At 36.5% G+C, this 15,479-nt stretch overlaps 1 protein-coding gene and 1 long non-coding RNA gene across 2 annotated transcripts; both read right to left on the reverse strand.

Moving 5' to 3' along the window:
• On the reverse strand, nucleotides 5,837-6,603 carry LOC109342274 (diaminopimelate epimerase, chloroplastic-like). Its single transcript, XM_019580291.1, has 3 exons — nucleotides 6,570-6,603; nucleotides 6,342-6,415; nucleotides 5,837-6,034 (listed from the first exon to the last, which is right to left on the reverse strand). Exons 1-3 carry the CDS (start codon nucleotides 6,601-6,603, stop codon nucleotides 5,867-5,869), a joined length of 276 nt encoding a protein of 91 aa, XP_019435836.1. The 3' UTR covers nucleotides 5,837-5,866.
• LOC109342538 lies at nucleotides 7,052-7,774 on the reverse strand. The gene is made up of 3 exons (XR_002107069.1): nucleotides 7,715-7,774; nucleotides 7,373-7,547; nucleotides 7,052-7,123 (listed from the first exon to the last, which is right to left on the reverse strand). It is a non-coding gene; the product is annotated as an uncharacterized LOC109342538 (long non-coding RNA).

The raw sequence follows: 15,479 nt of genomic DNA on the forward strand, positions 1-15,479 counted from the left end.
CTCTTTTTCTTCTGCATCAATGTGTTGATGGAGCCAACTATGAGAAAATCAATGGTGCTGAAACTGCCAAACAAGCTTGGGATTGTCTAAAGAAGAGCTATGAAGGAATGGCCAAGATCAAGAAGGTCAAGTTGCAGCAGCTCAGAAGGCAATATGAGCTCCTGCAAATGGAGGATGGTGATTCAGTAGTTGAGTACATGACCAAGATTTTGGCTCTTTCTAATCAAATGAGGTCTTGTGGCAAAGTATTGAAGGAGAAGAGCCTAGTAGAGAAGGTGCTTAGAACACTCACTTGCAAATATGACCACATTGTTGTTACAATCGAGGAGTCCAAGAACCTGGAAGAACTCAAGATTGAGGAGCTACAAGCATCTCTGGAATCTCATGAGTTGAGATTGAAGGAAAGAAATCCAGAGAAAATTGGTGATCAAGCATTACAAGCCAGATTCACCAAGAAGCCTCATAACCAGTGGAGCAAGAAAGGCAATAACAAGTGGAGATCAAGTGAGCAAGGACTCACTGGAAGAAAACCTGATATCCAGTGGAAATCAGGAAAGGAAATTGACTCAAAAGGGTCTACCAAAAATGCAGATGGCAGAAAGAAATTTGACAAAAAGAAACTGCAATGTTACAAGTGCAGGAATTATGGTCATTTTGCTTCTGAATGCAAAATGAACAGATGGACAAGCAGTAGAGAGGAGGAAGCTGGTTTGGCTCATAACAATCAAGAATCAGATGAAGAGTATTGCTTATTGATGGCCACTACCAGAAAGGATCAAGCAAGTGATGAGAAAGCTGAATTTTGGTACCTTGACACAGGATGCTCCAACCATATGTCAGGTAGAAGAGATTGGTTTACATCCCTGGATGAATCTACCAAAAGTAGAGTCAATTTTGCAGACCAAAGCTCAGTAACTGCAGAAGGTGTTGGGCAAGTCATGATTCAGAGACAAGATGGCAAACAATCATACATTTCCAATGTACTTTATGTACCAAAGATGAAGCACAACTTGCTTAGTCTTGGTCAATTGTTGGAGAAAGGGTATGAGATGGTCATGAAAGATGGCCTACTAACAGTCTTTGACAAGTAAGCTCAGAAAATCTTGAAGGCTCCCCTATCTTCTAATAGAACATTCAAGGTTCAAATTCAGATTGGTGACCAGAAGTGCCTTCAAGCAAACACAGATCAAGTCACTTGGTTGTGGCATCAAAGGTATGGCCATCTAAATTTTAGAAGTTTAGAATCTTTGAGCAAAAATCAATCTGTGTTGGGCTTACCACTAATCACACTGCCTTCAATTTTATGTGATGAGTGCCAATTGAGCAAGCAGGCAAGAAACTCATTCAGTTCTGATGTTCCTACAAGAGCAAGAAGACCATTAGAGACAGTCTTCAGTGATGTGTGTGGTCCTCTTGAAGAAGAGTCAATTGGAGGCAACAAATACTTCCTCACCTTTATTGATGATCATACAAGAAAGATATGGATCTATCTAATTAAAAGGAAGAGTGAAGTATTCCAAATTTTCCAGAAGTTTAAAGCAATGAGGTGATAGCTCCCTACACACCTCAACACAATGGTACTGCAGAAAGAGCCAACAGGACACTCCTCAACATGGCAAGGAGTATGATGAAAACAAAGAGGCTACCCAAGAAATTTTGGGGTGAAGCTGTCTCAACAGCAGCCTACATCATCAACAGATGTCCATCCAAGAGATTGAACTATAAGACTCCTGAAGAAGCTTGGTCAGGCCTAAAACCAAGTGTAAGCCACTTGAAGATTTTTGGATCAATTTGCTTTGGACACATTCCTGAAGTAAAGAGGGGAAAGCTTGATGACAGAGGCTCAAAACTCATTTTCCTTGGTTATCATAGTACTGGTGCATACAGAGTTTTTGATCCTCTAACTCAAAAATTATGTATTACTAGAAACTTAAAGTTTGATGAGAACCAATGTTGGAATTAGAATGAGGAAGCTAGCACTTCAAGAGTAAAAGTAGATTTACCACTTGAAGATGAATCAAGGCTGCTGATTGATGAAAGTGCAGACAATTCATACAACTCAGAAAGAAGTGAAGTCACTGGCAATCCATCTCATGATTTACATAGTCAACCTGTCATCTCATCCTCATCACAAAGAAGAAGACAACCATCATCTAGATTGAGAGACTATGATGTGTTCCCTGACTCTACAATCACAGCAGAAGGAGATTTTGTTCACATGGCATTGCTAGCTGAAATGGAACCAATCAGTGTAGAAGAAGCTCTTGATCAACCTCACTGGATTAGAGCAATGGAAGAAGAGTTAATGTCCATAGAAAGAAATAAATCATGGACACTAACAACTCTTCCAACTAATAAGAAGGCAATTGCAGTTAGATGGGTGTTTAAGACCAAACTTAATCCTAATGGTCAAGTATCAAAGTATAAGGCCAGATTGGTTGCAAAAGGTTTACAGAAACAAGGACTTGATTATGATAAAGTGTTTGCACCAGTAGCTAGAATTGAGACAGTAAGGTTGGTAATTGCCTTGGCTAATCAGAATTCTTGGCATATCCATCAAATGGATGTGAAATCTGCTTTCTTAAATGGACCAATTGACAAAGAAGTTTATGTGTCTCAGCCACCTGGTTTCATAGCAAAAGGCAGAGAACAAATGGTCTACAAACTACACAAAACACTCTATGGACTCAAACAAGCTCCAAGAGCCTGGAACAAAAGGATAGATGCCTTCCTGTTACAACTTGGCTTCACTAAATGTACAACTGAGCATGGTGTCTATGTAAAAGGGAACTATGCCACTGACTTGCTGATTTTGTGTCTCTATGTGGATGACCTTCTTATAATAGGTGCAGACTTTGGCAAGATCCTAGCATTAAAGCTCAGATGCAAGCTGAGTTTGAGATGACTGATCTAGGGGAACTCTCCTACTTCCTAGGCATCGAATTCAAGAAAACCACGGCTGGAACATTAATGCACCAGAGGAAATACACAGCTGATGTGTTGCAGAGGTTTGAGATGATGAATTGTAACCATGTATCAACTCCTATTGATGCAGAGACAACACTATGTGAAGTAGGAACAGATCAAGTGGTAGACAAAACTCTATATAGACAAATGGTGGGATCATTGAGGTACATATGCAATTCAAGGTCTGATATTGCATTTGGTGTTTGCTGGATCAGCAGATTTATGGAATCTCCCAAGCAAAGTCATCTAATTGCAGTAAAAAAGCTACTTAGATACTTAAAAGGGACCCTAAACTATGGGATCATGTACCCTGCTGAAGTGAAGAAGTGCAACAAGAACCTATGTGGTTTTTCTGATGCTGATTGGTGTGGGGACAAAATAGACAGGAAGAGCACTACAAGTTATCTCTTTTTCCTTGGCACTGCTCCTATAAGTTGGTGTTCTAAGAAGCAAGAGGTAGTAGCTTTGTCATTATGCGAAGCAGAGTATATTACAGCTAGCATGAGTGTTTGTCAAGCTTCTTGGTTGAGTGCTATTATGGCAGAATTAAAGCTGGAAACAGAAGAGGTGAAACTACAGCTAATGGTTGATAATAAATCTGTTATAAACTTGGCTATGAATCCAGTTGCTCATGGAAGAAGCAAGTATATTGAAACCAGATTTCACTACATAAGAGAACAAGTGAACAAAGGGAAATTAGAATTGGAATTCTGCAAATCTGAGAATCAATTGGCTGACATTTTAACCAAGCCATTGAAGAAAGAAAGGTTTGAAGCTTTGAGAAGGAAGATTGGCTTAGAAACATTCAATGCAAACTGAATTAAGCAAGAATGTTGAGTTTGTATAATTCAGTTTTGTTAGTTAAAACTAACTTACTATTTTTAGTGAGTTAGTTAGTTAAGACTTGATATAAATAGAAGAGGCTTATGCATTGTATTGTTTGATTAATTCCTTCATTCATTGTGCTCTCAAGTATATACATTGCTTACTCTAAATCTTCTTCTCTGTTAACCTTCTTCATTTTACTTCTATTTCTTCCTCTGCTCCTCTGTTTCTATTTTCTTCCTTTTGTTTTCATTGCCTAACTACAACATACTTAACCAAGATCAAGAACCAAAGAGCGAAACCATAACCCCACCATACCAATGGGCTACTTCCACACGTGCCAAAGTATACAGCCTTGGCCACTTATTATCACACAACATTACATCACTCACTGGAAAAGTTCAATGCAAAACCTGCATGGAAAAATATGAAATAGAGTTTAATCTGGAAGAGAAGTTTGATGAAGTTGCAAGGCTCGTTGAAGAGAGCATTCATAACATGCATGCTAGAGCAACACTGTCTTGGAATATGCCTTTGCTCCCAACATGTTACACTTGTGGCCAAGAAAATAGCATGAAGCCTGTGATTACTAAGAAGAGGAACATAAATTGGCTCTTTTTGTTTTTGGGCCAAATGATTGGGTGTTGTACACTTCCACAATTGAAGTATTTTTGCAAGCACGCGAAGAATCACAGAACTGCAACCAAAGATAAATTACTTTATCTGGCTTATTTGGATTTATACAAACAACTGAAGGCAGATAATGGAATATTCTATTGACTGGTGTGTTGTTTCTAGTTTAGTGCCTTTATCATCTTGTAACCATTTATTACTAGCATTTGATTCTTGATCAATGTTCAGTTTAGTAGTTTTTAGTTTCTGCCATTTGGTAGAACTTGTATATTTTGGTTTTTCCATTGCAACTTACAAATTAGAATAAAACTAATGAGTGAGACTCCTCGTAATGGAGAGGCAAGTGACTTTTTCCTTTATATTTTAAGGGTAAAAGTGAAATATCATTACACATAGAAGGGATATAAGTGTCAATATATGTTACCTTTTGTTCACTTTTACACACCACTTGCCTCTCTATTAATGGAGAGGAGTCTCACTCAAAGCTAATGCATGATGGTAAGATTTTCAATTTTTTGTTGACACAATATACCTTTTTATTTTATTTGTCAAAATATAGAATTAACGGTGCATGTTTGATGTTTAAATAGCATTATACATTGTTAGCAATTCAAGGTCTAGTAGTGTAAATTTGCTAGATTTGATTAAAATGTGAAAAATTCGATTCCTGATAGCGACACTTGTTGAGATGGAGAATCACATATTCTAAAAAAAATTAGTTCTTTACTCAAAAGTTGAGGAAATACTCTTAGTAATTATAAATTTCAAAAATATCATTACTATTACATGTAAAGAGTGAACCTTAAAGCAATGGTAAAGTTGCTTTCATTTTAAGTAGGAGATCATGCGTTCAAATATCCTCCCAAGACCCTACTTGGTGGAATGTGAGTTCATAAAGTCCAGCTAACTATACAACCACTTTGATGAGGTGAATATTCTTTCATCTTATGTCATGATCACCAATGTTTTAACCAAAAATATTTTATTTAGTATTAAGAAATGACAAGTCTAGCCTAGAAATTCACACACAAATATACAAAAGTGACCTGTTACAACATGTTACTTTTTTATCGACAGTTCTCCATTAATTAGTTTATAAGTAACACAAGCTAATTTTATAAGAAAATATACATTGTTTTTTACTACTTTATCACATATTTCGATAATAATGTGATTTTTTTCTCTCGTGGTCTAGCATGAAAGCTTGGCAGCAACGTCCTGTGTCTTTCGACCCAAAACTCTACCATAGCCCATGAATACATAATTCATTATTAATTCATGTATTAAAAGGTCTAATATCCAAAACAAGGCAAGCCTTAGGTTGCACCTCTAATTTATGCGTGAACATGTTCTCATATATCCTATGATTGTGACTCACTCAACCAATTCCCAAAAAAATGCAATCCTATGCGAAAATCCACCTCTATTATATAATTAAATATTATTCACCAACCCATAATTCATAGAAGTAGTTCAATATTATTTTCTGGCAACATATCAAAGGGGCAAAGATCCATAATAAACTAGTTCTGCTGAGCCTGTCATATAGGCATGATTCCTCCCTCCATTCAATCTGCAGAGGCCCTCCAGGTAGATCAACCGTGCAATTCTGCATCAATTTCACATTTGACATATACAAAAAATCATGGCAAAAGAAAAGAAGCATTTACATTATATTCATATTCAAACAGTAGAATTAGTTATTCATTTCTATTTTATAAATCTATGTTTAGTGGAATCAGAAATGATGGACTTACTCCTGGGGAAGGATTTATTGGGAGATTTAGATTGAGTGAGTTTTGAAAAAAAAAATGAGACTTAAATAGGTATAATGAGAATCATATTTTTTAAACATTTCAAACACAAAAATCAACAGTTTTCTTATATAATTAAAAGCAAAGTCGCAAAGTTCTTACCCTCCCAGCACAACCCTCAAGAACTGCTGCAACAACAGTAGCACAAGCTCCAGTTCCACAGGCTAGAGTTGCTCCTGCATGTAAACAGTTGGGGGAAAACAAAAACAAAGTTAAGCTCTCCCATACAAAAATCTGAGGTACCTTGAACTCACCATAATCACAAACAAAATACTTATCAGCACAGACAGAATACTAATCGAACACAGCTTGGACAATAGATGTTCTAACCTGCTCCACGCTCCCAAATTAAAACGTGAGGCATTCCATTAATGAGAATGTGGATTGCAACAATATTGGAGTGATAATCTAACTACAATCATTTAGGCCTTCTGGATTGAGCTCAAGGAATCAAATATGGTTGAAATTTTGGTGAACAGCGTGCTTGGGGAGTAAACAATGCATCAAGCTAGAAATAATTGGAAATTGTATGACTCCTTCCCCTAACCAAAGTTAGACATATAGTCTTAACAGCTGCGTCATGTTTACAAGCATTAAATTTAGATTTTTACAAGTCAGTAAGTAACTGACTTGGCAATGTTCATGAATGTGGCTATCAGCAAGCAACGCATGTCCAACAGACAAAAGGCACGTGACAGAAATAAAACATTGAGAAGATGGGCATGTGATAAGGATAAACATACAAAAAAGGTTGAAAAATCATAGTCTAAGCATAGAAATAGACAAATCTGACCTGTGTAATGTGTTTGTTTGTGCTGGGAACACCTCATGATGTTCAAATTTTGGGCAAATTTCTGCTAGCTTCAACTCATCACAAACAAATTCTGTTGCAACAAGGATTAAAAAATATGACATTATTGTTAACAATGCTGTATGAGAAACGAAAATTTAGATTTAAAAATATGTTGGGAAAACGAATGTAGTAAAAATAATAAAATTTAAAGGAACTGTTTATCTTTTCATATAAATGGGTGCACATTCAATTCAACAGTGTCTTTTCTTCCTATCCGTACCGTGTTATATTTCATTGAGTAGATCCATAGTGAATTATAAGCATCCATTAAATTACATACCTCAAATCCTTTTCCACTAAAAGTTACACAATGTGGATTTCCCATGCTAACACAAGTTACATTCCACATAACTCCTACTTCTAGCTCTGATTTGACAACATGATCCTTATTTGGAGGTAACTTAGTAGGCACATCTGATGCTTTAAGAATTGGTTTCCCCCGTATCAACTCTAACCTAAAATAAAATTAGTATCATTGTTTACCGATTGAAGAAACAAAACCAATACAATAGTAAATTCCTACTCAACATTAAACCAATCCACAACAGTAAATAAAAAGGCATCATGGAATCAGCATTGGTGCCTTCAAAGCATATTATATATTAACCACATAAAAACTTACGTTCCCTTCCTCAAGAACTTCAGGAACAATCAACCCAGCACCAGTATGTATGGTAAAACTGCGAAGTATAAAAACATAACATCAGATGAAATTTCAACAAGCCATTCATTATAAAATGACAGTAGCTAAGGTGGCACTGGTAAGTAAACCATGATCTAAAAACATTATCAATATATTATCTTCATGTTTAAATGTTATTTCTAAAACTTAACCACTTTATTTACGAGTACCCATTACACATAAAAAAATTGCCCAAGAAGCATAATATCAAAAGCAACTAGCCAAAGAAACAAGACAATGCAAAACCAAAGTACAAAGCACACACGCAGATACAGACACGGACATGAACACTCGTATACATACAGTGTCCAAAATATAGGACACTGATAAACTAAATTAAATACGAATAACATGACAAAAGATCTAAATTTAGAATCAGAGTTTATTTATTCACATTGACACATTCTAAAAACAACTTGCTTAGCATTACATTTCCCTATGATAATGAGTATCACACAAAAAATAGCAAAACACATCAGTTCACAAAGTAAGCACTTTGCCTATTTACAAAAGTCTACTCCTAAACAAGAAGACTAATCATATTTTTTCACCGCAATTCATTCATGTATAATCAATTGTGGTGTGACACGAATCCTAATGATGCGGTCAAAAGACAACTACACCTAGCTGCATAAAATTCATAAACATTTTTTAATAACAAAGAAAAGAATTTAAAACAGCTACAATTTGCATAATAATTGCCACAACAATTTAAAACATTGATCCTAATCATACACCTCAAGAAGTTAGAGAGAGGATCTGTACTTCAGGAACCAAACTCTTGAAAGGGGAAAGAAAAAAACAGAACACAAAATGTCTAGAAGTACTAGATACTGACCATACCTATGCCTCTCTGTAATGAATGCTGATAGCAAGGAGAAAGAGAAAAGGGCTAAAGAGGAAAATCAACAGGTGGACCAGAGTGAATTAGTTACACAATTGGGAAAGGGGCCCGCAAAAAAATGAAAAAACACACATATGACAGGATATTGGGTGTGAGACTAGTATATTAGCTAAGCATGAAAATCATTGCATTATAGATGTATTGAATTGGAACTTTCTCTTTCTTATAGTTCATTCTCTGCTGTCATCATTTCATTGTCATTTGTCTACTTTTATGTAACAAAATTCTGCAACTCTATGAAGTTTAGAATTCTCCTTTAGTTATCCATATAAAAGAAGTATTTCATTCCATGTTGTATTGCTTAATTGGGTTGTTGATGTTTTCGTTGGTAAACATTACATTGGTGCTTTCATCTTTTCATGGCGGAGAACACACGCCTGAAGGAACTCACGACGGAGGTAGCTCGCCTGAAAGATCTGTCGGCAGACCTCAAGAAATTGGCATAAATGATGGAATCACGTGATAGAGAATTAAAAACATTACTAGAACACTTCACCATTCAAGAAAAGGATCATAACACTAGATTTGAGACAATTGAATCACATGTTACTTCCTTGCTGAGAAACAATTCAACAAAGCTCACTGGAACTCCGAATCATCCATTTCAGGTTCGAAACGTAAAACTAGATTTTCCTCGCTTTGATGGATCTGATGTTTTACAATGGATATTCAAGGCTGGGCAATTTTTTAGTTACTATCATACTCCAGATTATCAACGATTAATTATTGTGGCTATTCACCTTGATAAGGACGTTGTTCCTTGGTTTCAAATGCAATTTCGTGCTAATGCTTTTCCTTCTTGGATTGCATTCACTAGAGCACTAGAGTTAGAATATGGTCCTTCACCTTATGAATGTGCTAGATCTGATTTATTCAAGTTGCATCAGGAAACCACAGTGCAGGATTATTATGTAAAATTTACAGCATTGGCTAATAGAGTTCAAGGTGTGACAATGGAAGCATTGCTGGATTGCTTTGTGGGTGGACTAAAAAATGATATTAGAAGAGATGTTATTGCTCAAAATCCTATTACCTTGTTAAGGTGTGTGTCATTAGCAAAATTATATGAAGAAAAATACTCTTATAAATACAAGAACTATCAGACCAATTCTAACTATGGCCAATATGCTATCCCAACCACAAACCAAATACTAAACCCATACACAAGCCAAACAGTTTCTCAATCATTGAAATCTTCAAGTCTACCACCCTTACTCACTAACCCCCCATCTTCTAGCCACATAAAAAAAATGACAGCTGCGGAAATGCAACTCAGACGTGAGAAAGGACTTTGTTTCACTTGTAATGACAAATTTACTCCTGCTCATAAATGTCCTAACAAGCAATATCTCTTATTGCAAGTGGAAGATGAGGAAGTTGATACCGAGAATCTCACAGAGAAATTGGAGGAGGCTACTCTTGAGTTGTCATTACAAAATGCACCTCACTTGTCCTACAATGCTTTAAAAGGATCTTCGGGATTGGGCACAATGAGATTTACAGGATTGATTAATGGCATGAAAGTGCAGGTTTTGCTTGACAGTGGAAGTTCAGACAATTTTTTGCAACCCAGGATTGCTCAGTGCCTGAAATTACCAATTGAACCTATTCTTGAGTTCAAGGTTCTGGTAGGAAATGGAAATGCTCTCACTGTGGAAGGACTTATAAGCAAGTTGGAGGTAAAAATTCAGAACCATTCAGTGGTTTTCCCTGCTTACTTATTGCCAATAGCTGGGGGATATGTGGTTTTGGGTGCCTCATGGCTATCTACATTGGGTCCACACATATCATATTATAGAAAATTGAGTCTAAAATTCTTCAGTGATAATCAATTCATCACATTATAAGGAGATCAAATACAGTTGCCTAGTTTAGCCTAATGTCATCAGTTGATGAGATTACAGCATACAGATGCCATTGTAAAACTATACTCTCTGCGTTTTACACAAAACGCTAAACCTCAAGATCACTTACTAGATCTCCCAACAAATATAGAACATGAACTTGTCAATTTGCTACATACTTATAAAGAGGTCTTTGTTGTTCCTGTGAGTTACCACTTCCTAGAGCCCAAAGCCACTCTATTCCTTTGATGCAAGGGTCACATCCTGTCAAAGTAAAACCATACAGGTACCCCCATAGTCAAAAGGAAAAGATTGAAAAAATGGTTCAAGATATGCTCAATGAAGGTATTATTTCTCCTAGCACAAGCCCTTTTTCTTCTCGTATTCTTTTGGTGAAAAAGAAAGATGGGACATGGAGGTTTTGCACTGATTATAGGGTTTTAAATGCTATCACCATCAAAGACAGTTTTCCTATACCTACTATAGATGAATTGATAGATGATTTGTATGGAGCTAGATTTTTCTCCAAGTTGGATCTTAGGTCTGGTTATCACCAGATTCTAGTGAATGAGGAGGACAGATACAAAACTGTATTCGGGACCCATCAAGGTCATTATGAGTGGATTGTGATGCCCTTTGGGCTCACCAATGCTCCTACAACCTTCCAAAGCTTGATGAATGATGTGTTCAAAGGGTTGTTAAGAAAATATGTTCTTGTTTTCTTTGATGACATACTTGTTTACAACCCTACTTGGAAGTCTCATCTTCAACATCTTCAGTCACTTTTACAGGTTCTACAATACAATCAATTATTTGCAAAGTTGTCCAAATGTGCATTTGGTTTAACTCAAGTGAAATATCTAGGCCATACAGTTTCTGGTGAAGGTGTGACAATGGATAAAGACAAAGTCCAAGCTGTAATTGACTGGCCAATTCCTCATAATCTGAAACAATTAAGAGGCTTCTTGGGTCTTACAGGCTATTACAGGAGATTTATCAAGGGATATGCATCAATAGCCTTTGCATTGACAAATCTGCTTAAGAAAGATAGTTTTAAATGGGAACCATCTGCTACTTTGGCCTTTGAAGCATTAAAACAAGCAATTACTAAGGCTCTTGTGTTAGCTCTGCCTAATTTTTCAAAACCATTTAGTTTGAAAACTGATGCATCAGGAAATGGCATTGGAGCTGTCCTAAGTCAAGAAGGCCATCCCATTGCTTTCTTCTCTAAGAAATTGTCACCAAGAATGCAGAAACAATTTGCTTACTCTAGAGAATCTTTTGCTATCACTGGGGCTATTTCAAAGTTCAGGCATTATTTACTTGGCCATAAATTCATCATTAGAACTGACCAAAAGAGCTTAAAGACACTCACTGAACAAACATTGCAAACTCCTGAACAAAAATCTTGGTTACCCAAGCTCCTTGGATATGATTTCACTATTGAATACAAGCTAGGAAAGGAAAATATTCCTACTGATGCACTATCCATATCGTTTTTTACGACATGGTCAACTGCAGAACCACACTTCCTAGAGGCTTTGAGAAAAGCACAGGCTGCCGACCCTGAGTTAGCTGTCATTACTGCATAATGTTCTGAAAAAAGTGCAGCAAATTCACACTACTCAGTCCATGACAAACTACTATTGTGGAAGGATAGAATTGTTGTCCCCAAGAACCAAGAAATGATCCAACAAGTATTAAAGGAATTTCATAGCTCCACTTTGGGTGGACATGCTGGCTATACTAGAACACTAGCAAGAATTGCATCTCAATTTTTATGGTCTGGAATACATAATGACATCAAGCGATTTATTCAACACTGTTTGGTATGCCAATAGGCCAAGACAACCAATACTCTTCCCTCGGGACTTCTGCAACCATTACCAATTCCTGAACAAATATGGGAAGATATAATCATGGACTTCATCACAAGGTTACCCTCCTCTCATGGTTATACAGTGGTCTATGTGGTGGTGGACAGATTATCTAAGTATGCTCATTTTGCAACTCTCAAAAGTGACTATAATAGTAAACAAGTTGCAGAAACCTTTATGAACATGGTGGTTAAACTACGTGGTATCCCAAAAACTATAGTCTTAGATAGGGATAAGGTATTCACAAGTCATTTTTGGCAACATTTTCTGAAATTGAGTGGCACAACGTTGACCATGTCTACAGCTTACCACCCACAAACAGATGGACAATCTGAAGCTTTGAACAAATGCCTTGAAATGTACCTTAGATGCTTCACTTTTGACAACCCCAAGGAATGGGTCAAGCTTTTGCCCTAGGCTGAGTATTGGTATAATACTGCATACCATACTAGCATAGGCATGTCTCCCTTTAAAGTTGTTTATGGAAGGGATCCCCTGAAGTTGATTAGGTATGCACCTACTAATGATGAACCATTAGTTGTCCAAGAGCAATTGTTACAAAGAGATCACATTTTGGCTCAACTTAAGATTCATTTACATAGGGCACAACAAATTCAAAAGAAAAAATGGCTTCTTGCCACAAATCAACATCCAAAGAAGTCAAAGCTTCTTGGAGTGTTGATGGATCCTCTTCCAATGTATACACCATATAATCAGGTCCATACTCTCTAGCAGTCCTTGTTCTCTTACTTCTTCTAGGTTCTATTTCAAACTCATCGTTATTATCATTATTCCTACTCATAGGTATGTGACAAGTTATTGTGCCCCCATTATTCCTCAATTTAAAAGGGAATTTCATTTCATTGAAGTCAGCATCGTTAGACTCAATGATCACTTTTATATTAAGGTCATAAAACCTGCACGTTTTGTTGTTTACAGCATACCCAATGAATACACATTCATAGGCTCTACTTGCGAGTTTAACTCTCTTGGGGTCTGGTATCCAGACATAGGCCAGACAACCCCAAGTTCTCAAATAAGACAGGTTTGGTTGTATATTCTTAATAATTTCATATGCGGAAATTTTGTTTTTACTCTTGGGGACTCTATTTAGCACATAACAAACAGTTAATAAAATTTCACCCCGCCAAGAGGGTGCTGCACTAGAACTTAACATAATAGCTACAACTAATTAAGTTAAAGTTCTATTCTTTCTTTCAGCTTTACCATTCATTTCAGGTGAATATGGTGCAGTGGTTTCATGAATAATGTCATTTAATTTATAAAAATCATTAAACATGTTAGAGTTATACTCAGTGCCTCTATCGCTTCTGAGTTTCTTTATTTTCTTGTTGAGTTGATTTTCAATTTCAGTTACATATAACTTAAACATGTCATCAGTGGCGTACCCTTTACCAACAAATACCCCATTCTTAGTAAGAGTATACAAGTCTGCTCCTATGGTCTGGGTGAAACCAGCCTTATTAAGAAGAAAACCAGAAACTAGATTCTTCCTCATATCTGGAGTGTGCATCCCATCTTTAAGAATCAGAATCTTACCATATGTAAATTTCAGCTCCAGAACACCAGTTCCAGCAACAATAGTGGTGTGGGAGTCACTCAACAACACCTTCTCATCATCAACATCCGTGTATGTTTTGAACATAGCACGGTCATAGCAGACATGGCAGGATGCGCCTATATCTACCCACCACCCATCAATTCCTCCAACCATAGTTACCTCAGATAATACAACCACAAATGGTTCATCAACCATGTTGGCCTACGGAGGACGATCCATAGGATTATTTCTGCACTTGCGTGCCATATGACCTGAATTCCCACATCTGAAGCAGATGAACAGGTTTCCAGAGTCATTCTTAGCGGGTGGCTTAGCATATTAGACATTTTGGGGGTTCCAATTCTTGTTTCGACTAATGTTCTTAGCCTTATTCCCACTACGGTTCTGATTCTTGAGTGCCCTAAGGCTTCAGACCCACACTTGGGAATTTCTTCTTAGTGCTATTGTTCAAGACAATCAATGTAACGCCCCGAAAAATATTTCTCAAAAACATTGCGGAAAATGGGTAATTTTTTTTTTTTTTTGAATTGGGGATATAAAATTGTTTCCTTTTAAAAACCTTTCTTTTCCGGGACATTACTTTAAGTAACATATAACGCGGAAATCAAAACCGGTTACCTAATGGTAACTGAAATGATACAACATTTCCTGAATATACATCTTCATAGATATAAAAGATCATAAGTACTTAATATACATATCCAACAAGAAAGGGCGGAAATATTAATCATCACTAACAGACACTAAACAAAGACATGAACAAGCTGAAGCCGACATTGTTTCAAAAGTCACAAAATGATAAGCAACTCCTAGTGGCTAACTCCAAAGCTAGGGTACTGCCTCTCCTCAATTCCGCATGCCCCCTCCTGGAACATCACAGACGGGTAGCTCCAAATCTGAGCAAAGTTGTCTACCTGACAAGCACACGTCCGAAAAGCAAGCAATAGAAAAGAAGAGAAATAGAGAGAGTAAGACATCTAATGAATATAATTCATTAACAGCGTGGACTTACTCAGAATATTACACTCAGATATGAAAAACAGTTCATATATATATAACATATCACATTATAACTCATCAGTTGTTCTCGTAAACAATTATCCAATCCACATGAGTAATATAACCAAACTCATCAATTGTTCTCATAAACGATTATCTAATCAACCTATGTAATGTAAACAACACTTATTCCCAAACACTATCATAAATTCACCATTTACCAATATATAATTCATCGACAAGATATCATGACTATAATTAAATAACATATAAGTGGAGATCATACTCCAAATACTAACATACACATATATTATCTATCACCGACATTATAACCCACCGTTTATCAATATAAACAATAATATGTTAACATACATTTCATAAACAATTATCATAACCATAAGTAATAATATGTGCATAATGTTGATGATGCATGATGTTTGTAACTCAAATGTGAGAATCCACTTCCACAAGTGCAATATATGCATGCTATGTCATGATC

Source organism: Lupinus angustifolius, chromosome LG03, assembly GCF_001865875.1.
Source record: "Lupinus angustifolius cultivar Tanjil chromosome LG03, LupAngTanjil_v1.0, whole genome shotgun sequence".
Classification (NCBI taxonomy): domain Eukaryota; kingdom Viridiplantae; phylum Streptophyta; class Magnoliopsida; order Fabales; family Fabaceae; genus Lupinus; species Lupinus angustifolius.

What these genes read in the sequence shown, in the direction of transcription:
- LOC109342274 (XM_019580291.1), bottom strand. Translation starts at nt 6,603, where the DNA reads ATGCCTCACGTTTTAATTTGGGAGCGTGGAGCAG. An exon ending in AATTTGGGAGCGTGGAGCAG is followed by an intron (nt 6,416 to 6,569) that starts GTTAGAACATCT and finishes GTTTACATGCAG; the next exon opens with GAGCAACTCTAGCCTGTGGA. An exon ending in TTGAGGGTTGTGCTGGGAGG is followed by an intron (nt 6,035 to 6,341) that starts GTAAGAACTTTG and finishes AAATTGATGCAG; the next exon opens with AATTGCACGGTTGATCTACC.